This window comes from Oncorhynchus kisutch, linkage group LG14, assembly GCF_002021735.2.
Source record: "Oncorhynchus kisutch isolate 150728-3 linkage group LG14, Okis_V2, whole genome shotgun sequence".
In the NCBI taxonomy this organism is placed as follows: Eukaryota; Metazoa; Chordata; class Actinopteri; order Salmoniformes; family Salmonidae; genus Oncorhynchus; species Oncorhynchus kisutch.
Window position 1 is genome coordinate 69,633,780 of NC_034187.2, and position 25,950 is coordinate 69,659,729.

General features: G+C 42.0%; 1 protein-coding gene across 3 annotated transcripts in view; it reads left to right on the top strand.

The window, feature by feature from the left end:
• LOC109904406 (CUB and sushi domain-containing protein 3) overlaps positions 1 to 25,950 on the top strand; it is a 657,725-nt gene that overhangs the window by 500,198 nt on the left and 131,577 nt on the right. For all 3 annotated transcript variants that reach the window (XR_004202892.1, XM_031788837.1, XM_031788836.1), the window contains 9 exons: positions 1,664 to 1,777; positions 2,656 to 2,751; positions 5,317 to 5,520; positions 15,432 to 15,556; positions 16,071 to 16,167; positions 17,327 to 17,431; positions 17,539 to 17,657; positions 18,371 to 18,440; positions 22,609 to 22,725. Coding sequence is in view for 2 of the 3 variants with exons in the window: in XM_031788837.1 (XP_031644697.1) it covers positions 1,664 to 1,777; positions 2,656 to 2,751; positions 5,317 to 5,520; positions 15,432 to 15,556; positions 16,071 to 16,167; positions 17,327 to 17,431; positions 17,539 to 17,657; positions 18,371 to 18,440; positions 22,609 to 22,725 (1,047 nt within the window). In the remaining variant the exon portion in view is untranslated. The remainder of the gene's footprint in view (positions 1 to 1,663; positions 1,778 to 2,655; positions 2,752 to 5,316; positions 5,521 to 15,431; positions 15,557 to 16,070; positions 16,168 to 17,326; positions 17,432 to 17,538; positions 17,658 to 18,370; positions 18,441 to 22,608; positions 22,726 to 25,950) is intronic.

Below are 25,950 nucleotides of genomic sequence, written 5' to 3' on the forward strand. Positions count from 1 at the left end.
CAGATTCAAATCTGTAAAACTTTTCTGGTAAAAAGTATGGATTGATGCAATTCAAAAGCAACTGTATATAGTATTAGACAAGGGTTGTATGTATCCAGCATCTCAGAGTAGGAGGAGTGCTGATCTAGGATCAGCCCTCCCTTCCATGCAATGTAATTCATTGCGATCAAAAAGGCTAAACAGATCCTTAATCAGCCCTCCTACTTTCGGACGCATGATACATACGGTCCCGAATCTGTTTCCCAGGGTGACCGTTATTGTAAAGATACCATTTCATCGAAGCAGGAAATCAAAGGGAATCAGGCAAGATGTATGTATGACCTCAATACAGTATATTTGCTATTGGGATGGCCATGGGGTGTAATGACCCATCCCTTGTGCATCACTAACCAAAGAAGCTTTGGGCTTAATCACAACATAGCAGTCCTATAAGCATACTATTATGTAGATGCATAGATACTGTAGATTCATTAGCATCCGTAGCCCTTTCCTGCAGTCAAAAGGCCAAATCGGCCTCAAGGGGCCGATAATTAATAATGAAGTAATACCACTTTATTGATTTAATTTTTGCTTCAAATCCAGTGTTTCTATGTCAAACCATTTTGTTATATTTCAGTCTTCTTTGATGTACATCTGTGTGAAACCCTCTGTGTGACCCTGATTTAGCCCATGGTAGTAAAATGATTAACTGACTCCCTAATAGACAGTTAGTAGGGCAAGATGGTGCAAGTGAGTGTCATAAGTGCTCACCCTAATCTCATATATTAAGTGATTACACATGTGATTTGGATCTCCTAATTTCAAAATCAAAAGTTACTGGAAATGTCCAACTGGGCATCCATCATTGGGCTTACTTCTTGGAAACCAAAGAGAATTTGGGTCAGTGGGAACGTGAAGTTAGAGAAATCAGCAACTAACTGACTTACACCATACGGTTTCTCCCGAGAAGAAGTAGTCTCAGCATCAAATCATCAAATCGCAAATTGTCATTTCGTAACAATTTAGGGCAAATACAGTAGAGTTTTGTTATGCTAATGACTTGGCTGGGTAAAGAGTTTTCTGCTTTCACAATGACGCCATCAAAGTGGTTAGGGAGGGTAAATAAGGATATTTCTGTGTTACTGTGTACAGTTGAGAGGAAGCCCACAGTGTGCACCAGTGTAATGCGGCTTTGCTCAGAACACTAAGAGACTCTCAGAGAGGTTTCCAATTAAAAGATTTAAATAAACATACAGTGCAGTTACCTCAGGGATTCCCTGCCACAGTTTTACGCCCACTGCTGTTGTAATGAAGAATAATGATGTACTTTTGTGATGTTATTAGCACAATGTAATTTTTTTTAAAGCAGCTCAATATGCTCATTGCCAAAGAGAGGAGGAGCAGTTGACAAAACAGTAATTGTATAATGACACATTGTGATCTATTTTGCCATGCTTTAGTACCTACCATCCACTGAGACTATGCTTAAAATAGATGTCACAATTTAGCTCTCATGCATTTTCTAAACAGCCAGTACACCTGTGACAACTAGTAACGTTCTTGTTTCTATTTTGATAGCTTGGTGTGAAATTATGAATTGTGTTAACACAATGGTGCTAGCTTTTTTGTTAGCATTTGAATTAGTTAAAGACTTCTTTCTCTTTTCTCTCTTTCTCTCTTTTAGTGCTGTTTGGGCAATTTGTCTTGTTCCAGACATCACTCAATGACGTTGTGGACATTTATGATGGGCCTACGCAGCAGTCTCCACTCCTGTCTTCTCTCTCTGGCTCCCACTCAGGTAATACAAAGAGCAACACAACACAACGACAGACACGTCAGTGAAAGCGCCACTTAACTTTGTTCTGGAGATTTTCCTTTTTGTCACTGTGCTTGCTGTTCGGGGTTCTGGGCTGGGTTATTGTACAAGAATGCTTTATAGCCACATCCCAAGAGACAATACATTAGTCACATATTGGACCTGTTTATTCAGTATCACTTTAGTCTCCATACAAAGCATTTATCAGCAAAGCATCTGTTCCCCTTGGGTCCATACCCTCAGTCACGCTGAGCTATTGAGCCGTGCGTGTGTGCGTTGGTGTGTGTGTGCATGTGTGTACGTTGCTTGCTTGCTTGTGTGTGTATATGACGGAGGGAAAATTACGTGGTCTGTACCATGTAAACAGCAGCACCTTATGAGATGCTCTTAACAAAGAGGTAAGTGCTAATAAAAGGCTGTACATTTCCCCCGTTTCTATCGGGGATAAGACCACCAAAGTTCCAGGGAGACTGTGAAGAAGAAGAAGAAGAAGAAGAAGAAGAAGAGGAAGACGACTAGGTGGAATGAAAGTGGTCCGTTGGCAATCAATAAGGCCTTCTATTAAAGCATGAATCCCTTGTTGACTCTTAATGTTCTGTTCAAGTATAACGTTGAACTAACAGCTGATTAGTTCAGCACAACAGGCATCAGAGTTAAACAACGCCAGATCAGATCAACATGATTGATTAAACCAATGGAGTCTGATACATTTATCTTTAACTGGGTCGGATCATCAGTTGTTGGACAGCCAACCTGCACATCAATCAGAAGAATAACCTTTCATCCTGTGAAATGTTTGTGTATGGTGGAGTTGTAAGTTGTGTTTGATTGATCATTGAAATCCGTTTTTTTTTCTTCAGGAGAGTCTCTACCCTTGAGCACGGGCAACCAGATAACCATAAAGTTCACCACGGTCGGCCCGGAGACTGCTAAGGGCTTTCACTTTGTCTACCAAGGTTTGTCTTCCATAGATAAACTCAGCAAAAAAATAAACACCCTCTCACTGTCAACTGCATTTATTTTAAGCAAACTTAACATGTGTAAATATTTGTATGAACATAACAAGATTCAACAACTGAGACATAAACAGAACAAGTTCCACCGACATGTGACTGACAGAAATGGAATAATGTGTCCCTGAACAAAGGGGGTGTCAAAATCAAAAAGTAACAGTCAGTATCTGGTGTGGCCACCAGCTGCATTAAGTACTGCAGTGCATCTCCTCCTCATGGACTGCACCAGATTTGCCAGTTTTTGCTGTGAGATGTTACCCCACTCTTCCACTCTTCCACCAAGGCACCTGCAAGTTCCCAGACATTTCTGGGGGGAATGGCTCTAGCCCTCACCCTCCGATCCAACAGGTCCCAGACGTGCTCAATGGGATTGAGATCCGGGCTCTTTGCTGGCCATGGCAGAACACTGACATTCCTGTCTTGCAGTACAGAACGCACAGAACGAGCAGTATGGCTGGTGGCATTGTCATGCTGGAGGGTCATGTTAGGATGAGCCTGCAGGAAGGGTACCACATGAGGGAGGAGGATGTCTTCCCTGTAACCTGCAATGACAACAAGCTCAGTCCGATGATGCTGTGACACACCGCCCCAGACCATGGCAGACTCTCCATCTCCAAATCGATCCCGCTCCAGAGTACAGGCCTTGGTGTAACTCTCATTCCTTCGACGATAAACGTGAATCTGACCATCACCCCTGGTGAGACAAAACAACGAGTGAGACAAAACTGGTGAGACAAAAGGGAAGAGCACTTTTTGCCAGTCCTGTCTGATCCAGTGACGGTGGGTTTGTGCCCATAGGCGACGTTGTTGCCAGTGATGTCTGGTGAGGACCTGCCTTACAACAGGCCTACAAGCCCTCAGTCCAGCCTCTCTCAGCCTATTGCGGACAGTCTGACCACTGATGGAGGGATTGTGCGTTCCTGGTGTAACTCGGGCAGTTGTTGTTGCCATCATGTACCTGTCCCGCAGGTGTGAAGTTCGGATGTACCGATCCTGTGCAGGTGTTGTTAGACATGGTCTGCCACTACGAGGACGATCAGCTGTCCGTCCTGTCTCCCTGTAGCGCCGTCTTAGGCATCTCACAGTATGGACATTGCAATTTAATTAGGACATCCTTATGACTCGGAGGCTATACTAATTTTGGCAACATACATACAAAACTAAGCCCTTTCTGTCTTCCAATATTGGGTATTTCAGCTCTGTCATGACATTATTCAAATGAATCATGCAAGTCGCTTTCATCCAACCCCAGCCAAGCCAGAGGCATGGATTGAGTTTAGCATGTAAGGATTGCCTACACTCCACTGTCACTATGTGTTCGAAATGACTGTATAAACATTAGGATCCTTTGAATTCAGTACCTCCACTTGTAATACATATTGGAATGTGTGACTCTGACAGGGAGTGAAATAACTGGACCTTTATTGATATGTTGGTACAGAGGGCTCTCCAGAGTAATGCAGGTCTGTAAATTACAATTATTTTTACATGCCTGACATTTAGAACATCACACACTTCCATAGAGTACATACAGTCATCACTAGTGTGCAGAAGCAGGAGGGGTACATGTACATGTTTCTGTCAGCTAGCTATCTGTTGATGACGTTGCCTGGCCCCAAAAACCTGTCTGTTCAGCACTATCCCAAGCGCAGAGGTGTCCTGCTCAGCAAGATGCTTCACATATCCCCAAAAAGCTTAGAATGATCAAACTTCTTAGAACTTTTGCAAATTGTACACATTCCACATTTCCCCTCAGAGTAATTTTGCGTGCCAGATGGCACTCTATTCCCTACATAGAGCACTACTTTTGAACAGAGCTCTATGGGCCTTGGTCAATAGTAGTGCAATATATAGGGAATAGGGTCCCATCTTGCAGCAGCATCTTCCAGTGTAGAAGTCTCATTCCCCCCTGACACATGCTAAGCCTAACTCCTGGACGGATCCCAACAACTCCCTGCCTCCCTCCCTGCCTCTCTGCCTCCCTGCCTCCCTTCCGTCCTTCCTCCCTCATTTTTGGACTCATTAATTTGTTCTTGCAATTGTGAGCTAGGCCTGCTAACTTAAATCCCACTCAATAGCTCAGTTATTGCTCTTCTCAAAATGTAATCCCAATTTCAATGTTCTGTTTAAATAGAACACCACCAGACTTTTACACAAATTACAGATTCAGTCAGACGGTTCTTGTTTATGTGATAACCCTGCCTTCAGTATTCAAGTGTGTAATAGTTTTTCTGAGCGCTCAGGGGCAGATGATGAAGGTAACAGACACACGCTCTCCTCTGCTCTTACAAAGCCTAAGAACACCATGGTGCTGGTCTGTCTCAGACGTGGTTTTGCATTGATGTTATATCCTACCTCAGAACCCATTATCAAATGTCATGTTAGCTAGCTAGCCAGCTAGCTGAAAGTCTATGGTGAGAGATTGGGTATATCTCATTTGAAGTTTTTCTCCCCCTGCTGCTGCTTCTTCTTCCATTGCTTTACTGACACCTCCTATCCTATCCACAGCTGTCCCAAGGACCAGTGCCACCCAGTGCAGTTCAGTCCCTGAGCCTCGCTTCGGCAAACGGATCGGGAACGACTTCGCCATGGGTGCCTCGGTCCTGTTTGAGTGTAACCCTGGATACGTCCTGCACGGTTCCACCGCCATCCGCTGTGAGACCGTCCCTGACACCCTGGCCCAATGGAACGACTCGCTACCCACTTGTGTTGGTCAGTATGATTGGCCCCCAAGCCAATTGCCAGCTACGGTGATTGGCTACCGTGTGTGAGAAACACCCCTGATTGTTCTACCGCTAACGAGCTTTGTCAACATGCCAATCATCTCGGGCCGCCTCTTAAGTGAGGCAAAGTCATTATCGTGGGAGCGTGAGTGTGCACACGAAAGCAGACTGGGGATTTGGCTGTGAGGGTCCCTCAGAGGGCCTTCCTTACCACTCTGAACAGAATGTTTCCTCTTGGCTGTGCATTCAGCCAGGTCTAAAGAGTGTGGTGAGGAGAGGAGAGAGGATAGAGACAGAGGGTTGAGCAAGAAGAGAAGAGAGAGAGAGTGTGAGAGAAAGAGATTGTCTCTGATGAGAGTATAGAGTTAAAGTGAGAGATGACACACTCACTCTCTTTCCCGACGGGCGCTCTGGCCAGTTTCTTACACATTTTGACTATCAATAGAACTGCAATCTATTATTGTAAAAACAGCTAACTTTCTAACTCCGCCCATAACTTTTTGACTTTATAGCACTCCCAGAAGGCATTAATTATTGAGTCATTGTTAGTTTTACACTTAAGACATGACTCTGCCGTTGTGCTGTAGAATTTGTGAATTGTGTCTCATATATAATAAATTCTACACATTAGTTTATACTGGATTAAGCGTAAATGTTTGTTAACTGTAATTTTGTTAGTTAAATGTTCCAACTCTTCCTCCATCTTGTGCCAATATCAGTTATTTTTAAACCTTGGTTCCAATCATTTCTAATTTTTTCTAAGACATTGTCAATTGGATTACATTTGAAGGGTCTTTTAAAGACGTCCTTTTTTCTCGTCTATTAAGTTTAGCGTTTTTTCTGCATCCTCTTTTTGCAGACCACACACCAATATTCAAGGTTCTGTATTTGAGCCAGATCGACATTCTTATCACACTACTTTTAAGACAGGGATTTTTTCTAGGCTCTTTTTGTGTACTTGGTGGGGTACAGTAGACAGTGTGTGCCTGTCTGATGGGAGAGTTGTAGATTACATTTTGATCTGTCATAGCTCCCTGTTCCTCACTGGCAGAGACAGAATGACATGGTGTCCTTTCCTGTCAAGCCCATCCAAAGCCCTGCTCCAAAGCAAAGGAGGGTGACACAGAGTACAGCAGTTCATAAACAGGATTTGACCTCAGCTGTAGTCTGCTCTTTCAGGACTGGCCTCTATCTAGCTGTCTTTGAATGAATGGCATCTGTCTTATGTGGCGGTGAAAGGCTTCTATCTAGCTATCTGGAGGTGAAGAGCCTCTATCAATGCATTAGGGAGCACAAAATTGACAGGGCCATATTTGCAAATTAATTGCTCTCTCCATGCTGCCTTTTTGGCCTGATGTAGAACTAGTCTTTTTAGTTTCATTTTTATGTTTTTCGCTTGTGTTTTCCAGTGGGAAGGATACGGTCCATAGGATTTTCTCTGTGATTATCTTAGCACTATGGCTGCATTTTATATATCATCTGTAAAATATGGATGAGTTGAAATTGCTCTGAAGTGAATTTGTTGAATAATTTAAGCGCCTGACACAGATATATTGGACTTTGCTCTCTCTCGTTGCCCTCTCTCTCTCTCTCTCTCTCTCTCTCTCTCTCTCTCTCTCTCTCTCGTTGCTCTCTCTCTCTCTCTCTCTCTCTCTCGTTGCTCTCTCTCTCTCTCGTTGCTCTCTCTCTCTCTCTCTCTCTCTCTCTCTCTCTCTCTCTCTCATCCATCAGACATTTCTGCTGCAATATTAGACAGCCATCAGTGTGGCCCTACCTGCTCTTAGTTGTTGAAACAAAGTGTTTAGCGCTGACCTCTAGTATACACCGTTATCCTTCACAGATAGCATCACCATCGTATCTGATCATCTGAGCAGGAAAGAAAAAACCTGTTCTGGCAGCATTAGATACCAGCATGTGCTATTGACAACGCTCTGCTCTCCCACCTCTCTCCCTCCTCACGCGGTTCGGAGGACAATACTTGGCAGCCCTTCAACAAACAGGGGGAACAACCTCACCCTCATTGTGAGCAAGACAAAGGAGATGATTGTGGATTACAGGAAAAGGATGGCCAAACAAGCCCCCATTAACATCGACGGGGCTGTAGTGTAGCAGGTCGAGAGTTTCAGGTTCCTTGGTGTACACATCATCTACAAACTATCATGGTCCAAATGTAACGGATGTGAAACGGCTAGCTAGTTAGCGGTGGTGCGCACTAAATAGCGTTTCAATCGGTGACGTCACTTGCTCTGTGACCTTGAAGTAGTGGTTCCCATTGCTCTGCAAGGGCCGCGGCTTTTGTGGAGCGATGGGTAACGATGCTTCGTGTGCAGAGGGTCCCTGGTTCGCGCCCGGGTATAGGCGAGGGGATGGTCTAAAGTTATACTGTTACACAAACACACCTTGACAGTCATGAAAAGGGCACAACAATACCCTTTCCCCCTCAGGAGACTGAAAAGATTTGGCATGGGTCCCCAGATCCTCAAAAAGATCTACAGCTGCACCATTAATTAACCTCTCTGGGATAGGCGGGACGCAAATGTCCCACCTGGCCAAGTGCCAGGGAAAATGCAGAGCGCCAAATTCAAATAAAATACTGTAAAATCCAAACTTTCATTAAATCACACATGTAAGATACCAAATTAAAGCTACACTCGTGAATCCAGCCAACATGTCAGATTTCAAAAAGGCTTTTCGGCGAAAGCATAAGAAGCTATTATCTGGTCATAGCACAGCAGTAAACAAAGAGAGAGTAGCATATTTCAACCCAGCAGGCACCACACAAAACGCAGAAATAAAAAATAAATCAAGTCTTACCTTTGACGAGCTTCTTTTGTTGGCACTCCAATATGTTCCATAAACATCACAAATGGTCCATTTGTTCGATTAATTCCGTCGATATATATGCAAAATGTCCATTTATTTGGCTCGTTTGATCCAGAAAAAAAACAGCTTCCAATTTGCGCAACGTTACTACAAAATATCTCAAAGGTTACCTGTAAACTTTGCCAAAACATTTCAAACTACTTTTGTAATACAACTTGAGTTATTTTTAAACTTTAATAATCGATCAAATTGTAGACGGGACAATCTGTGTTCAATACAGGAAGACAACAAACTCATGCTACTTTTCCAGTCATGCGCCTTCTCAAAAAGTACACTTCAAATGACACAAATTCATGATGGCCGTACTTCTTCATTACACAAAGGAATAACCTCAACCAATTTCCAAAGACTGGTGACATCCAGTGGAAGCGGTAGGAACTGCAAAACTCATTGAATAGACAAAAAATGTATTTCTGAATGGTTAGTCCTCTGGGTTTTGCCTGCTACATAATTTATGTTATACTCACAGACATGATTCAAACAGATTTAGAAGCTTCAGAGTGTTTTCTATCCAAATCTACTAATAATATGCATATCTTATATTCTTGGCATGAGTAGCAGGAAGTTGAAATTGGGCACGCTATTTATCCAAAAGTGAAAATGCTGCCCCCTATCCCAAAGAGGTTTTAAGAGCATCCTGACCGGTTGCATCACTGCCTGGTATGGCAACTGCTCGGCATCTGACCGTAAGGCGCTACAGAAGCCATCACTGGGGCCAAGCTTCCTGCCATCCAGGACCTAATTACTTTTCGTGTCAGAGGAAGGCCAGAAAAATTGTCGGAGATGCCAGTCACCCAAGTCGTAGACTGTTCTCTCTGCTACTGCACAGCAAGCAGTACTGGAGTGCCAACTCTAGGTCCAAAAGGCTTCTTAACAGCTTCTATAGTACCCCCAAGCCATAAGACTGCTGAACAATTAATCAAATGGCAACCCGGACTGTTTACATTGCCCCCCACCCAGCCCCCCTTTGTTTTTACACTGCTGCTACTCGCTGTTTATTATCTATGCATTGTCAATTTACCCCAACCTGGGTAGCCATTTGATTAGATGTTCACAAGTCTTATGGCTTGGGGGTAGAAGCTGTTTAGAAGCCTCTTGGACCTAGACTTGGTGCACCTGTATAACTTGCCATGCGGGAGCAGAGAGAACAGTCTATGACTAGGGTGGCTGGAATCCTCTGACACCACCTGGTATAGAGGTCCTGGATGGCAGGAAGCTTGGCCCCGGTGATGTATTGGGCCGTACGCCCTTCCCTCTGTGGTGCCTTGCGGTTGGAAGCCGAGCAGTTGCCATGATGGTGCAGTTGATGGTGCAGCTGTAAAACCTTTTGAGGATCTGAGGACCCATGCCAAATCTTTTCAGTCTCCTGAGAATAGGTTTTGTCGTGCCCTCTTCATGACTGTCTTGGTGTGCTTGGACCATGTTAGTTTGTTGGTTATGTGGACGCCAAGAAACCTGAAGCTCTCAACCTGCTCCACTACAACTCTGTCGATGAGAATGGGGACGTGCTCAGTCCTCCTTTTCCTGTAGTCCACAATCCTCTCCTTTGTCTTGATCACGTTGAGTGAGAGGTTGTTGTCCTTGCACCACAAGGTCAGGTCTTTGACCCCCTCCCTATAGGCTGTCTCATCGTTGTCAGTGATCAGGCCTACCACTGTTGTTTCAACGGCAAACTTATTGATGGTGTTATACAAAAAATTGAAGGTGCGAACGGACGGAGGTTAGCGCGATCCGCTCATACTTACATTTCTTGCTGACAACATGCATGGAGAATGGGTCCCAAGCGACATGGTAGGAAAATACGATGCGTACTTTGTAAAAGTTCCCAGGGAAATCTGACAACTGGACCGCTTTCGACGAAAGATTCCATCACCGCTCATCAGAACTTCTTGTTGCCCTCACCACTTTCTCTCTCTCTCCCCGGACATTTGCTTGCCTACATCATACGCATACATCTCAGAATTTTTATTGATCAGCGGTTGAACTATTTGATTAGGGGCATTTAACAAACATGATGCTGTTGTTCGTTTTGCTGGTTCTACCCTTGGCTTTTACAACGTTGGCGATACTTTTAGAGCCCGTTGCATTGTGAATGAGGAAATATATGATTGTTTCTCCCTCAAGTATTGTGAAATCGGACTCTTGCGCTTACTAAATCTAAGCAATTTGAATATCTAGACTTGTCAGGACTGTTCTCTTGGTACTTAACCATGTCTCTGGACTTTACACATCTCCTGAAATATGTGGCGTTAAAGACTCTGGTGACTCTGGATTCTCGTTCAACTGCTGTCTGTAACTCCAAATGTTGTAACCCTCGATCTAGACTTGCCATTATCTTGCTGCTTCTATTGTCTGGAAATGTCCAGCCTAATCCAAGTCCTGACATTCTTACCCCTGCCGAATTAAGTAGTCAGAGTGGCCTGAAGTTTTTGCATATAAATGTAAGAAGTCTTCTGCCAAAGCTTGATTTTGTGAATATACGGATAAAAACTGCCGACCCTGATGTATTTATGCTTTCTGAAACCTGGCTTAAAAAATCTATTACTAACAAAAATATTGGCATAAATGGTTACAATGTGTTTCGTACAGATCGTAAATCTAAGGGTGGTGGTGTTGCTGTATATGTAAAAGACAAGTTCTCGGTGGTCGTTCTGACTTCTGTTTCTAAACCTAAGCAATTTGAATATCTGTCTCTGAACCTAAACCTTGGCTTATCTTTAAATATTGTTGTATCTTGTTGTTATAGACTTCCATCTGCTACTGTTGGCTCTTTGGATTGTATTTTCAAATTGTTATCACAGAATGTCAATTCTGAGTTTGTCCTGATGGGTGATCTGAATCGGGACTGGCTAACATCTAGCTCTGATCAACCCAAAGTTCTGTGCAATACATACAATCTCACTCAGATTGTCAACAGTGTAATGAGGTTGAATATAAAGTATCCTCTGAAATGCTCTTTGATTGATTTGATCTTAACCAATACTCCCCATCGTTTTAATGCTTCGGGTATTTTTGCAAGTGATCACTGAGAGATGGTAAAATTCCTAAGATATCTCCACGTGTTATTACAAAAAGAAACTGAAAGCGGTTTGATATTCAAGGTTTTTTACATGATGTATCTAGCATCGAATGGAATAGAATGGAATTAATCCCTGATGTTGAACTAGCCTTTTCTTACTTCCACAACGCATTCCAGGATGTATGCAATAGGCATGCCCCTTTAAAAAAATGCAGGATTAAGGACAGAGAGAACCCTTGGTTTACCAGGGAACATACAAAAATCATAAGGGAACGAAATGCTATGTGGGCTAAAGCAAGAGGGACTGGTTTGGCAGATGATTGGCTTTTAAACATCTTTGAAATATGGGTGTGGCTATGATCCGTGAATTGAAAGCAGACCACTACCTGAAATCTACTTCACAAAATGTAAATATTCCATCTACATTTTGGCAAGTAGTGAAGGGTTTGGAGTGCAAAAAAGATACACAGCTTCCCAAACAAGTGTTGGTCGATACACAGATTGTAACTGAGAGAACCTCCATCCTGAAAGCCTTGAATACGCATTTTTTAGATGAAGGCAGTTTATTTGAAAAGGTCAAAGGTATAATTGAGCCCCCTATGAATTTACCTGACACGCCTGTGCACTCCTTCACCAGGTTCTCCTTTTCATCCTTCTCTGTTTCAGAAGTGTGTAAAGCCCTGAAAGAAATTTATTTTAAAAAATCTCCTGGCCCTGATGAACTAGACCTCCTACACCTAGCTGCAGACATCATTGCTCCCCCTTAACATGTATTTTTAACCTCATGCTCGATGTTAAGGACATCCCCAAGTTATGGAAATCTGCTTTTGTGCTGCCTCTCCTGAAAGGTGGAGATCCTTCGCTTACTAACTATCGACCCATATCAAAATTGTCTGTACTGTCAAAGGTACTGGAGTCCGTAGTTAGTAGGCAGCTAAAGGTCTACTTCCAAGAAAACAACATCTTAAATGGAATGCAATCAGGTTTTAGGTCTGGCCACAGCACTGTTTCAGCAACATTGAAGGTTTTAATTTACATCCACTGTGCTCTTGATAAGAAGTTACATTGTGTGTCTGTTTTTATTGATTTGTCGAAGGCTTTTGACACCGTGGACCATGCTGTGTTAGTGCAAAGGCTAAAATGTTGTGGAATTACTGGTCATGCTCTAGATTGGTTTATAAATTACCTATCAAATCGTACACAATGTGTAATGGCGGATGGTTGTAAATCTGAGTCCATATAGGTGTACTCAGGTGTTCCGCAAGGTTCTATTTTGAGCCCACTGTTGTTAATTTTGTATATCAACAACATTGGGGATCTTATTGAAACAGCGGATGTTCATTTTTATGCAGATGATACTGTTCTTTATTCAGGTGGTAGTAGTTTATCTTTAGCTTTTGAAAATGTCCAAAGAGCATTTAACATCATACAACATAATCTGTATGATTTAAAGCTGATTCTAAATTTGGGTAAAACAAAATGCATGGTATTTTCAAATGCCAGGCATGTTAAAATTTTGCATTGCTACATTGGCTGGACATACTATAGAACAAAGTGTACAAATATTTGGGTGTGTGGGTTGATGATAAGCTGAGCTTCACTGTGCATGTAGAGAACTTGATAAGGAAGCTCAAGCTGAAAATAGGATTTTATTACCGGCATAATGCTTGATTGTCTTTTGAGGCCAGGAAGGAGTTGGTACGATGTACATTACTGTCGGTTTTAGATTTTAGTGATATATATAAATGCAGGCCTCAGCCACTACCCTGAGAGCACTTGATTCAGTGTATAATGCAGCCCTCAGGTTAATTTCAAATCAGAAACATCTAACACATCATTGTGATCTCTACAGTGCTGTTGGCTGGTTGTCATTGACCTTGCGTAGGCTTAAACACTGGTATACACTGATTTATAAGGCCATATTGGGTAAAATGCCATTTTATCTCTGTTCTTTTTTAGTCAGGTCAGTAAATAAATATCAATTACAGTACCATTCTGATTTGCTTCTAACAGTACCAAAAATAGTTTTAGTTACTTAGCTCTGTGGTCCTGGAATTCTGTCATGAACATTTTAAAATGTGATGATCTAGTTTCGTTGGTGGAGTTTAAACACTTGATCTATGTATATATCATAGAAGAGTGTAATTGTTTTTAGGCCAGCTGTTTTTAGTCAAGACGTTTGTGTTTTTAATGTAAAATGTTTTTGTTGTACTGTATGTGTGTTTATGGTTTTGTTTAATGTTATGTTAGTGTATGTAAGTTGTTTTGTCTGAAACGTTGTTCCCTCTGCTGCTATTGGACAAGGTCTCTCTGGGAAGAGAGATGTTATCTCAATGAGAAAAAACCTGTATAAATGAAGGTAAATTAAATAATAAAAATAGTCTTGCCTGGCCGTGCAGCCATGAGTGAACAGGAAGTACAGGAGGGCACTGAGCACGCACGCCTGATGGGCCCCCATGTTGAGGATCAGCGTTGGGGATGTGTTGTTACCTACCCTTACCGCCTGGGGCCGGCCCGTCAGGAAGTCCAGGATCCAGTTGCAGAGGGAGGTGTTTAGTCCCAGGGTCCTTAACTTAGTGATGAGCTTTAGGGGCACTATAGTGTTGAATGCTGAGCTGTAGTCATTCTCACATAGGTGTTCCTTTTTTCCAGGTGTGAAAGGGCAGTGTGGAGTGCAATAGAGATTGCATCATCTGTGGATCTGTTGGGGCGGTATGGAAATTGGAGTGGGTCTAGGGTTTCTGGGAAAATGGTGTTGATGTGAGCAATGACCAGCCTTTCAAAGCATTTCAAGTCTACAGATGTGAGTGCTATGGGTCGGTAGTCATTTAGGCAGGTTACCTTAGTGTTCTTGTTCACAGGGACTATGGTGGTCTGCTTGAAACATGTTGGTATTACAGACTCAGACAAGGAGAGGTTGAAAATGTCAGTGAAGACACTTGTCAGTTGGTCAGTTCATGCTCGGAGTACACGTCCTGGTAATCCGTCTGGCCCTGCGGCCTTGTGAATGTTGACCTGTTTAAAGGGCTTACTCACATCGGCTGCGGAGAGCGTGATCACACAGTCGCCCAGAACAGCTGATGCTCTCATGCATGTTTCAGTGTTACTTGCCTCAAAGCGAGCATAGAAGTTAATTCGCTCGTCTGGTAGGCTCGTGTCGCTGGGAAGCTCCCGACTGTGCTTCCCTTTGTAGTCTTTAATAGTTTGCAAGACCTGCCACATCCGACAAGCATTCCCTTTTTTTTCATTGTCCCTTTTTAATTCAAGTTTTATTTAATCACAGACACATGGTGGGATGGGATGTGTGTATAGGTATGAGGCCGATAAGAATGAAAAGGTATGCCTCTACGGCAATAGCCGTCAAAACCTGAACTGTGCTGATTGTTCAATGTAAGGTATTACATTATTTTAGACCTCTTTTTCTAAAATCACTGTCTGTCACTGCAAAGAATGCCTTTATCGAAGATTTGATTAACCGTTCCTTGTCCAACATCTGTTCTCTCTATGTTAGTCAATCAAACTTCTATTGACTGAGACCTCACTGAATCTTCACTATAAGTCAGACATCTATAGTGAAATCTCTGTCTGTAGTGAGGTAACCAGGGCCCCTATTCAGAAAGTATAACAGACTAGCAGTGCTCATTTAGGATGTCCTTCAGTTTCATGTATTTAACACAGTCGAGGAGAAGGCACGGCTAGCTCCATTAGGCACAGCACAGCCACCTGGTTGTACTAGCTACATAATGATATCTGTTTCTCAGTGAGGTGTCTATTTAAAAGCCCTCAGTGCGTCCATCAAAGCACAGACCCATGTATATGGTGGACATATTAGGACATGCATGCTAGCTAGCATGTAGTTTGATGTCTGATGTAGCATGTTGTTTTCCTTGGATGTCTGATGTGCTTGTGCTAATGTATGGGACGTACTGTATTTTAGCACAGGCACTTGTACGGTGTACTAACATACATCCCTCTGTGTTTTGACTTTGTCCCCTCAGTGCCGTGTGGAGGGACCCTGACGGCACGCAGGGGGACCATCCTGTCCCCGGGTTACCCTGAGCCCTATGACAACAATCAGAACTGCGTCTGGAAGGTTTCGGTGCCTGAGGGTGCTGGAATCCAAGTAAGAGGCCCTCTTCTGTTCTGTTTGAAGTCCCATGGACCAATATAGATGTTTGAGATTTAACAATATCGCCATGCAGTATGAGAAGTTAAAACTTTTAACAAAGGGAATGCTTAATAGCTTATTAATTATTTAAAGGGTAAATGTTTAATGTAGCCAGTAAGAGTGCTCTGTGTTTTGAACCTCAATTCTGGCCCCTATCTCTTTCCATTGAATATTATCTACAGTACATTTTCAATGTGTTTTTTAAATTAAGTGACAACGAAGTGTATGTGTGTTTCTGTATGGGAGTGTTCTTCCTCTGGCTGATTTCACACTACTGAGCCAAGCCGAATCGAGCTGTACTGTGGTGGCCTGCTTACGCATCCGCCATAGTGGCTGTAACAGTGCTGGATAGGATAATGTGAAAAGTACTGTGTGGGATATAGTATGAATCATTCATTAGTGAGTTAGCCTAGTTCGGGTCAGGTTGGTGAGGTAGTGTGTGAAAAGGGTCTGACTTCGACCTCCTCAGGTCCAGGTGGTGAGCTTTGCTTCCGAACACAACTGGGACTCTCTGGATTTCTATGATGGAGGTGACAACCACGCTCCTAGACTGGGCAGCTACTCAGGTAAAAACTTCTGGTGCCTTCATTTATTTAGCATCACAAATGTGTTGTGATATCTGTTAATATCATCCTGATTTGGCCATCAATTAGAGTTACAGCTAGCTATATTCTAGGACAAGAAAGTCCCTCTCTGAGATCCTTATAATAATTTACTGTGAAAAATAAGTTGTTTTCCCTCAAGACAAACACCTTCCTGTGTCCATGACCACGATCTCATAACACAAAATGTATCTCATAACACGAAAATCCTTTTCCGAGATCATTATAATAAATTTCTGTAAAAAATAAGTTGTTTTCCCTCAAAAAATACACCTTCTTGCATCCACGGTCATGATCATATAATTCTACCAGTCGGAACACATGTGGTTCAATGTGACCCTCCCTGACTGTGTACTACAGATCAATTCCTGCCAGGCCTGTCAAGGGAGCTGCCTCCTGCTGATTTCTGTAGCCGCATTGACAATAATACCATGGCTGATGAGCACATCAATAGGGACCCAGCATCAGCCACGCTCCTTGTTGGCCTATGGGGTGGAGAGCGGGAAGAGGATGTGGGGGTGGACAATAATATGGAAGTTCAACTGGGTATGAGTCCCATGCTGAGGCCTGGAGGACAGGGCCACTCCACAATGTGGAGCTGTGAGCTGGTCCATACAGATCTGACCTGCCTCATCACCTATACAATCTATAGGAAGCTGCTGGAGGTTGGAACAATGGGATGTTAGAGAGGGAACAAGATCGATGTGAGGAGGACACGTAGGAGAATGGAGTAGGGAGATGGACACAACATGCGTCATGTTTACAGCTGTCCAAGTGCTGTAGCTACAATGTTTGTTCTCTTCATAGCTGTTCACTGTTATTTAAGCCTGTTATTAACCACTTGTTAGTGTCGCTAAATAGCACCTAGTAGCTGAGAGGGTATCATCTGAATGGTATGAAACACAAGCAAAAGGTTGATTCACAAACCAACTACCCGGTGTTAATATGTTCCTGTTTTACATAAGCCTTTAATCACTAATTGATTGTCCCATCTTTTTTTTGGGGGGGGGGGGGGGGGGGGGGGGTTAGTATTTATAGCAGGACAACAAGCAGTAAGGGTGAAGTGAACCTTTAAAGAGCTTATTTTATAACATCTTGTCTCACTCTCGTTCTCTCTTTCAAGGCACCACCATCCCCCAGTTGCTCAACAGCACGTCCAACAACCTGTACCTGAGTTTCAGTTCAGACATCAGTGTGTCTGCTGCAGGCTTCCACCTGGAGTACACAGGTATGGCTGTCAGTAGATGGCTTTATTGTGTGCGTGTGTGCGTGTGTGCGTGCGTGTGTGTAAAACTGTGACAACAAGTCATATTTTCTCTTTCCCTCTCTCCTCAGCCATAGGTCTGGAGTCCTGTCCAGAGCCACAGACTCCCAACTATGGTATCAAGGTTGGAGAGCGCTACATGGTTGGAGACGTGGTGCTGTTCCAGTGTGAACAAGGCTACTCTCTACAGGTAAGAGGCAATTCTTTACATCTCTATTTTTCTCTATCTGGATCGATTTCATCTATTCTCTCTGTCTGTTCATCTTAGTAGGTATTTTGAATGTTTTTCTCAGTGTTCTACTGTTCTAAAGCATCTATGAATAAGGCATATGTAACATTACAACACAATACTGTATGTTCATAAATACTTACACCATGGCATTCTTCAATACTTGTTTCAGATTGACTTCAGATTAAAGGGCATTCTAGAGCATTCATTATTTCCCTATAATGCACAGTATATTTGTATGGTAGAATTCAATGGATATAGTTCTTACATGTTCTATGTTTGAGCTGCTTTTTAAAGGAAAAGTCATTATTGGCATTGACATAATTCGATTTTCATAATAGGAAACTAGAACTGATGGTTTGGTTAACTAGCAAGTCTGTTTATTTGGTTACCAAGGCAACTACTGATGCTATCTAGTAAACTAGCTAGCTGGATGTTGAACACATTTCTACCTGCAAATTAATACCTTTTTTGTGGAATTGTGTTAAATTACAGTCATGGTATAAAAGGCATAATCAACTCGGGGTGCGGTCTCTAGAAAATAATATAAATCCATGGAAGGTTATTTCCACTCCGCTAGCGCGTTGTGGAACACACCTTCCACTTCGTTCATTATTTTCCGGAGAAGGCATAGCCCCTTATTGATTATCTCTTACATGTATTTTCTTCACCAGGGGAACGCCCATATAACCTGTATGCCAGGACCAGTCCGGAGATGGAACTACCCAGTCCCACTGTGTCTTGGTATGTCGATAACTTTACTGTGACATTAGTACAGATGTAGGATCTTAATTTGATCACTCTTTTGTTGCTGAGCAGGTAATACAAACAAACTTGTAGTGTATTTAAAAAGGCTTATAAAGTTTGTCATTTCCACTTTGAAATTAATTTCAGACTTTATTTGCACGAAACTAAAAATGTATCAACCCCTACAAAAATGTACATTTTTTTTATAGCCCACATAATAATTCACATGTCCTGTTGCTGCAGGATTATTTTCCTACTGTAGAAAACTGACTCAAATTAAGATCCAACATCTATCTGCATGTCTAACATCTAGTAGAAAATAGAGTAGAGTTCCTTTACTCTATGACATAAAGGTGTGACTGTCAATTAGCATTGTATAGAGCAGCGTTTTCCAAACTAGTGGTCTTGAGAGAAGCTGAAAATGGGGTTGTTCATAGAACAGGGGTCATGTCAGTAACCTCCGGTAGCCGGTAGATGTGGTTGTAATAAGCAGAGTGGTTTCGTTTTCTTCCTACAAATTTGGCTCTATCTTTTGAACGGTTTCAGCTACAAAATATTATGACCCCATCACTGAAAGACATTCAGGAACACGCAGAGTGCATTCGGAAAGTATTCAGACACCTTGACTTTTTCCACATTTTGTTACGTTACAACCTTATTCTAAAATTGATTAAATAAATACAATTCCTCATCAATCTACACACAATACCCCATAATGACTACGCAAAAACAGGTTTTGAGTATTCTTGCAAATGTATTACAAATAAAAAAGTGAAATACCGTATTTACATAAGTATTCAGACCCTTTGCTGTGAGACTTGAAATTGCACTCAGGTGCATCCTGTTTCCATTGATCATCCTTGAGATGTTTCTACAACTTGATTGGAGTCCATCTGTGGAAAATTCAATTGATTGGACATGATTTGGAAAGGAACACACCTGTCAGTAAAAGGCACATGACAGCCCGCTTGGAGTTTGCCTAAAGGACTCTCAGACCATGAGAAACAAGATTCTCTGGTCTGATGAAACCAAGATTGAACTATTTGGCCTGAATGCCAAGCGTCATGTCTGGAGGAAACCTGGCACCATCCCTACGGTGAAGCATGGTGGTGGCAGCATCATGCTGTGGGGATTTTGTTCAGTGGCAGGGACTGGGAGACTAGTCAGGATAGAGGGAAAGATTTGTATTTTTTATTTCACCTTTATTTAACCAGGTAGGATAGTTGAGAACAAGTTCTCATTTGCAACTGCGACCTGGCCAAGATAAAGCAAAGCAGTGTGACACAGACAACAACACAGAGTTACACATGGAGTAAACCATAAACAAGCCAATAACACAATAAACAAGTCAATGACACAGTAGAAAAAAATAACATCTATATACAGTGTGTGCAAAAGGCAATAAATAGGCCATAGGAGCGAATAATTACAATTTAGCAGATTAACACTGGAGTGATAAATGAGCAGATGATGATGTGCAAGTGGAGATACTGGTGTGCAAAAGAGCAGAAAAGTAAATAAAATAAAAACAGTATGGGGATGAGATAGGTTGATTGGTTGGGCTATTTACAGATGGACTAAGTGCAGCTGCAGCAATCGGTTAGCGGCTCAGATAGTTGATGTTTAAAGTTGGTGAGGGAAATAAAAGTCTCCAACTTCAGCGATTTTTGCAATTCGTTCCAGTCACTGGCAGTAGAGAACTGAAAGGAAAGGCGGCCAAATGAGGTGTTGGCTTTGGGGATGATAAGTGAGATATACCTGCTGGAACGTGTGCTATGGGTGGGTATTGTTATCGTGACCAGTGAACTGAGATAAGGCAGAGCTTTACCTAGCATAGACTTATAGATGACCTGGAGCCAGTGGGTCTGGCGACGAAGATGAACAGAGCAAAGTACAGAGAGATCCTTGATGAAAACCTGCTCCAGTGCGCTCAGGACCTCAGACTGGGGCGAAGGCTCACCTTCCAACAGGGCAACAACCCTAAGCACACAGCCAAGACAACGCAGGAGTGGCTTTGGGACAAGTCTCTGAATGTCCTTAAGTGGCCCAACCAGGGCCCGGACTTGAACCCGGTCGAACATCTCTGGAGAGACCTGAAGATAGCTGTGCAGCGATGCTCCCCATCCAACCTGACAGAGCTTGAGAGGATCTGCAGAGAAGAATGGGAGAAACTTTCCAAATACAGGTGTGCCAAGCTTGTAGCATCATGTCCAAGAAGACTCGAGGTTGTAAGCGCTGCCAAAGTGCTTCAACAAAGTACTGAGTAAAGGGTCTGAAGACTTATTATTGGGTGTTGTGTGTAAATATTAGGCTGCAATGTAACAAAAAAAGTGAAGGGGTCTGAATACTTTCCAAATGCACTGTATGTGTCTGTTTCCCTCTACAATGCTCACACGCCTCATTAGACCAGGCACTAAATCAGACTGGGGGGAAAAGATCCTCACTAACCACGTTTCCAACCACAGTTTATATGCAAGTAAAGTTTTAAAAAATGAGGTCTCGGGCCACAAAGTTTTGGAGCCACTAGTCTAGAGGCTCGGTACACAGTAGAGAAAGTAGAACTTTGACATTTCCAGAGTTGGCTGTTGTCTCAGAGACAACTGTCATCTCAGGCCAGCTGTATATCCTGAAAAAACTAAATAATTTATTCACAGTTCACCTGCTTACATGACCTTTTTTAAGCATATTGCAAAAAAGTTTTTCAAATAAAAAACATCGGTCCACGTACAGTAATTCACCTAGACATGATGAATTTGATTGATTTGTTCAGAAACAACGTGTTCATTGCGTTGTAAACAAAAATAATGAGCCTGATCACGCCAGGGTTGTGCCTTGGGCTTTGGTATGCATATGAAACGGACACATTCTCTTTAGTCTCTTGCCAGTCATTGAATGAGCTGAATGAGCCTATTTCACCAAACAGAAAAAACTCAAATGTTCTGGGATCTCGGATCTCTGTCCTCACACTCGATACAGTCTCTTCCTCTGAGCTGCTCTACTGTGAGGGGCGTGATGGATTCATTCTGTGACAGTTTTTTTTTTTATGTGCCAGAAGTTTACATCTGAGCCTCCCCACTGCCACTGATTTTGGAAGGCGATTCGGTACTAGAGGGTTTCCCTTGGGACCCTAGGCCTCAGTGTTAGGACCTCTAAAGTTCAACCGTCAACTTTTAACAAGGCCACGTTGTTTATCTCTCAGAAATCCCTGGGGCTTTGATGCCTTCACGTGTTCTGTTTGTCCCATTGGACATCCTGTCCCCGCTCCACGTTCCAGCAGCTTTGAAGGTGCAACTCTCACTAAAGAGTTCCGGCCCCAAGTCCGAACGCCTCTTTATTCACAGCCGACTCAGCTCATCCATAATTTTTCAGGCCGGATAGGTTTCAACTGCTTTTGATGTTGTTTCATATTTTTTTATTTTTTTATCTAACAGAATTACTTTTTTCAGACACACAACACTTGTAAGTGGTGAACAAAAAAAAATCTGCCTGTGCAGACACATTTTCTGAAAGACCTCAATGAAGCGTTGTGCTTTTGTTCGTTGCTTTATAAAAGCTCTCACACCATTATGAAAGGCATGCAGCTCCTTTGTGCCTTTTAGCACACAGAAGGCTGTTCTTTTCACAGAATAAGATTTACCTCAGACTGGCTGAGCCACTGAGAGGGAAAGAGACTATGCTAATAGCACTACAAGGTGAGTTGATCTGTAGCACTGATGATAAAATAGACTCCAGAATGTTTGAAGGGCAGGCCCATTTAACGGCCTGTCAGTAATGTACAAATCTTGCGGTGGCTCCGATACCCATTCATACAGTCTAGAGATGTTTAACCCGAGATGAACCTTTCTACTTTTAGGAAACTGTAGCTATAAATACAGTTAAGAACATGGCATGGTGAAGTTTAAGATTTTTGTCTATGATTAATAAAGTAGTTATTCTACTCTATTGTACTTTACTGTACTCTACTCTACTTTACTCTAAAATACCGTACTGTACTGTACTGTACTCTACTCAACATTGCTATACTGTACGCTATTTTACTATACTGTACTAAAGTTTACTATACAGTACTTTACGCTACTTTACTCTCCTATACTGTACTGTACTGTACTCTGCTCTATTTTACTCTTCTATCCTTAAGCCTGTCTGAGTGTGATTGTCTCCACAGCCCAGTGTGGTGGCTCCATGACTGATGTCAGCGGTGTCATCCTGAGCCCTGGATTCCCTGGAAACTACCCCAGTGGATTAGACTGCACCTGGACTGTCATTCTCCCCACCGGCTTTGGTATGGGAACCCACTGACAGTCATTGTGACAAAGCACACACACACACACTGTCAAACTACCTATCACTTTGGTACATTAACTCACTGCCATTGTGGCCAAGCCACTGTCACACACTGTCTTACAAAGAAGTGGATGTCTTGATATTATTTCAGTGAAAACCCAGCTTGTGGGGAAGTGGTCCTAGATGGAGCAGCAGTGTAGGGAAGTGTCAGACCCATGTTTGTCAGCTGTAGAGGTAATGATGGTTGATTTATAGGCATAATGTGCAGAGACATGGAAAGTGTAACACCAACCGTGATGTAAAGTCAATCCACCAGTCAACCAGAAAGCAGCATCATTGTTTACCTATAGTAGGCTACATAAATAGTGTAGTCGACACTAATGCACTCTGGACCAAATGCGTTATCTCCTTGCAGGCGATATGCGCGTGTTAACTCAAGCTGCTGTTCCACAGCTAATCTCTCCACATATTTCCAATGTATGATTTACTGTATGGCAGTGGCAGTCGGTGCCGTTTAAGATGAGGGAGGATGCTTTCTTTTTAATGAGCATGACCTTATTTCTATTACAGCATATTGGATGACTGTCATTCATATTCCATTCAACGAGCTCAATGTAACATCGATAGGTTTAGGTTACTACATGATACTCAAATTTCCCTGTACCCATCATGAGGTTGCTACAACCTAGCCTATGAATGAAAGTTTACAACCTAGGTGCACAGGTCGAATAATTTTGAGTAATCAAGGTGAAAAACAGTGACACATTCAATAGCACCTTGCACACTTTTGCCTACATCTAGCTGATCTAGGGTGGAATCATTAGTCCAACCGTTGCATATTAGAGTTTCTATTGGACAAATTCAGGTATGTTTAACCCTGTTTCATTCCATTTGCTTCCGTTTAAGAAATGTTTTTCAACATAATCACACGCAAACACAGTTCACTTTTCTAGCAGCCACATACAAACAGCATGATCACTTTGCTCCTTGTATATATCATTCCTTCTCGCATCTATCTATGCGCTCTCTTCCTCTTACCTTTTCCCTTCGCTTGTGGACTTCACATCATCTGTCTGTGACCAGGTGAAAAAAACATATCATGACTGCTGACCACTAGACAAAACCTGCATTGTTTTCACCTCATAGTCAACATACTACTAGAACTACTAGAACTAACGCGTTAGCAAACTCGGTACAATCATGCAGTACAATGTACAATCAGAAAGTAGTTTAGCAGTTATACCGGTAGGCCCCGGTGGCAATAAATTAACAAACCCAAAAGCGTACCTTGACTTAGAAGAGTTAAAGTGTTGGATAGCCATAGCCAGCTAGATAACATAGCATCCCTCTCTGTTTGAGCCGGTTATTTGAGTAGCTGAAAGTGAATGTAAAAAAATATGCAAACAAATATAGCTAGCTCTCTCTCTTTTGCTTCTCATTTATTTTGGAAGAAATTAATTTGTTCAAAACTCTTCAACTATTGTCTGTCTCTCTCTCTTTGAGTCAACTACTCACCAGATTTTATGCATTGCAGTGCTAGCTAGCTGTAGCTTATCCTTTCAGTACTAGATTCATTTTCTGATCTTTTGATTGGGTGGACAACATGTCAGTACATGGTGCAAGAGCCCTGATAGGTTGGAGGAAGTCCTCCGGAAGTTGTCATGATTACTGTGTAAGTCTTTGGAAGGGGGTGAGACCCAAGAGCCTGCTAGGTTTTGTGTTGAAGTCAATGTACCCAGAGGAGGACAGAAGCTAGCTGTCCTCCGGCTTCACCACATGGTGCTGTTGAGGCTACTGTAGACCTTCATTGGAAAACTGTGTGTTTTAATCAATATTTGGTGACATTAATATATTTAGTATAGTTTTCACAATTTGTATTTTTATGAAATTCACAGAGGGGTATGGTCCTCCCCTATCTCCTCTGAAGAGCCTCCACTGCTGTATGCATATGTTTGAGTTACAGTATATGCATGTTTCGACAGCAAGTCATTTTAGCCTGGTTGAATGGATTCAAACGCATGCTGAAATATCAATTGTGTGATTCAATAATCCATGCTTTCTGGGACTGCTATAAAGTCCAAAAGTTATGGGCAGAGCTAGAAAGTTTGTTGTCAGAAGTATTACATTGTAAACTTACTTTTAATCCATCTGTCTGCATATTTCAAGACATGACATATGTGGTTGTACTGACATACCCAATGTACTTGACAATTATTTTCTCATCATTTCATGATTTGAACATTTTGATTTGATTTGATTTTCTCATCACTCATTTTGAAAAAATGTATATTAAAAGCTTGAAATTCAATTAATCCGCCATCATTAACACTATGGAAATATCTAATTATTTATTCTTTAAATATTGAAATAGCATGGGCAACCCAGAAAAACAAATTGGTACAATTTAAGGCCATGTGCAAACAATAATGCAGGCACTAGGGATGGGGGTGTGAGCATGCGGGTCTGGGCAGATTAAATGTAGTCAATGTTTGTGTGCGTATGTAAGCTGTTGTTCATATGTGTATGTTTGTATTTGGTGTAAAAATATATATGATGTAGTAACCTAAACCTATCGATATATATATATTTTTTTATACTGTATATATAAAAAAGGAATAGTAACCTAAACCTATCGATATATCTATATATTTTTATACTGTATATATAAAAAAGGAATAGTAACCTAAACCTATCGATATATCTATATATTTTTATACTGTATATATAAAAAAGGAATAGTAACCTAAACCTATCGATATATCTATATATTTTTATACTGTATATATAAAAAAGGAATATGACTTGTGTCTGGTGTCCCTGGAATTCAGACAACAGTATTATATACGCGGGAGGTAGCCTAGTGGTTAAACCGTTGAACTTGTAACCGAAAGGTTGCAAGATTGAATCCCTGAGCTGACAAGGTAAAAATCTGTCGTTCTGCCCCTGAACAAGGCAGTTAACCCACTGGTCCTAGGCTGTCATTGTAAATAAGAATTTGTTCTTAACTGACTTGCCTAGTTAAATAAAGGAAAATAAATAAATAAACATTACTGTAGCTTGACTATATTATGACATTCAGTTGCTCCTCTCCTTTGCAACTCTTTTTATGTACCAATGAGCATCTCTCAGTCAACTAACCTGTTCTCTTGTGTAAACGTTTCTTCTTGTAGAGTGTCAGTGTTCTGTTTCAGTGATTCTGGATTCTAGGATTAACCTACCTGAT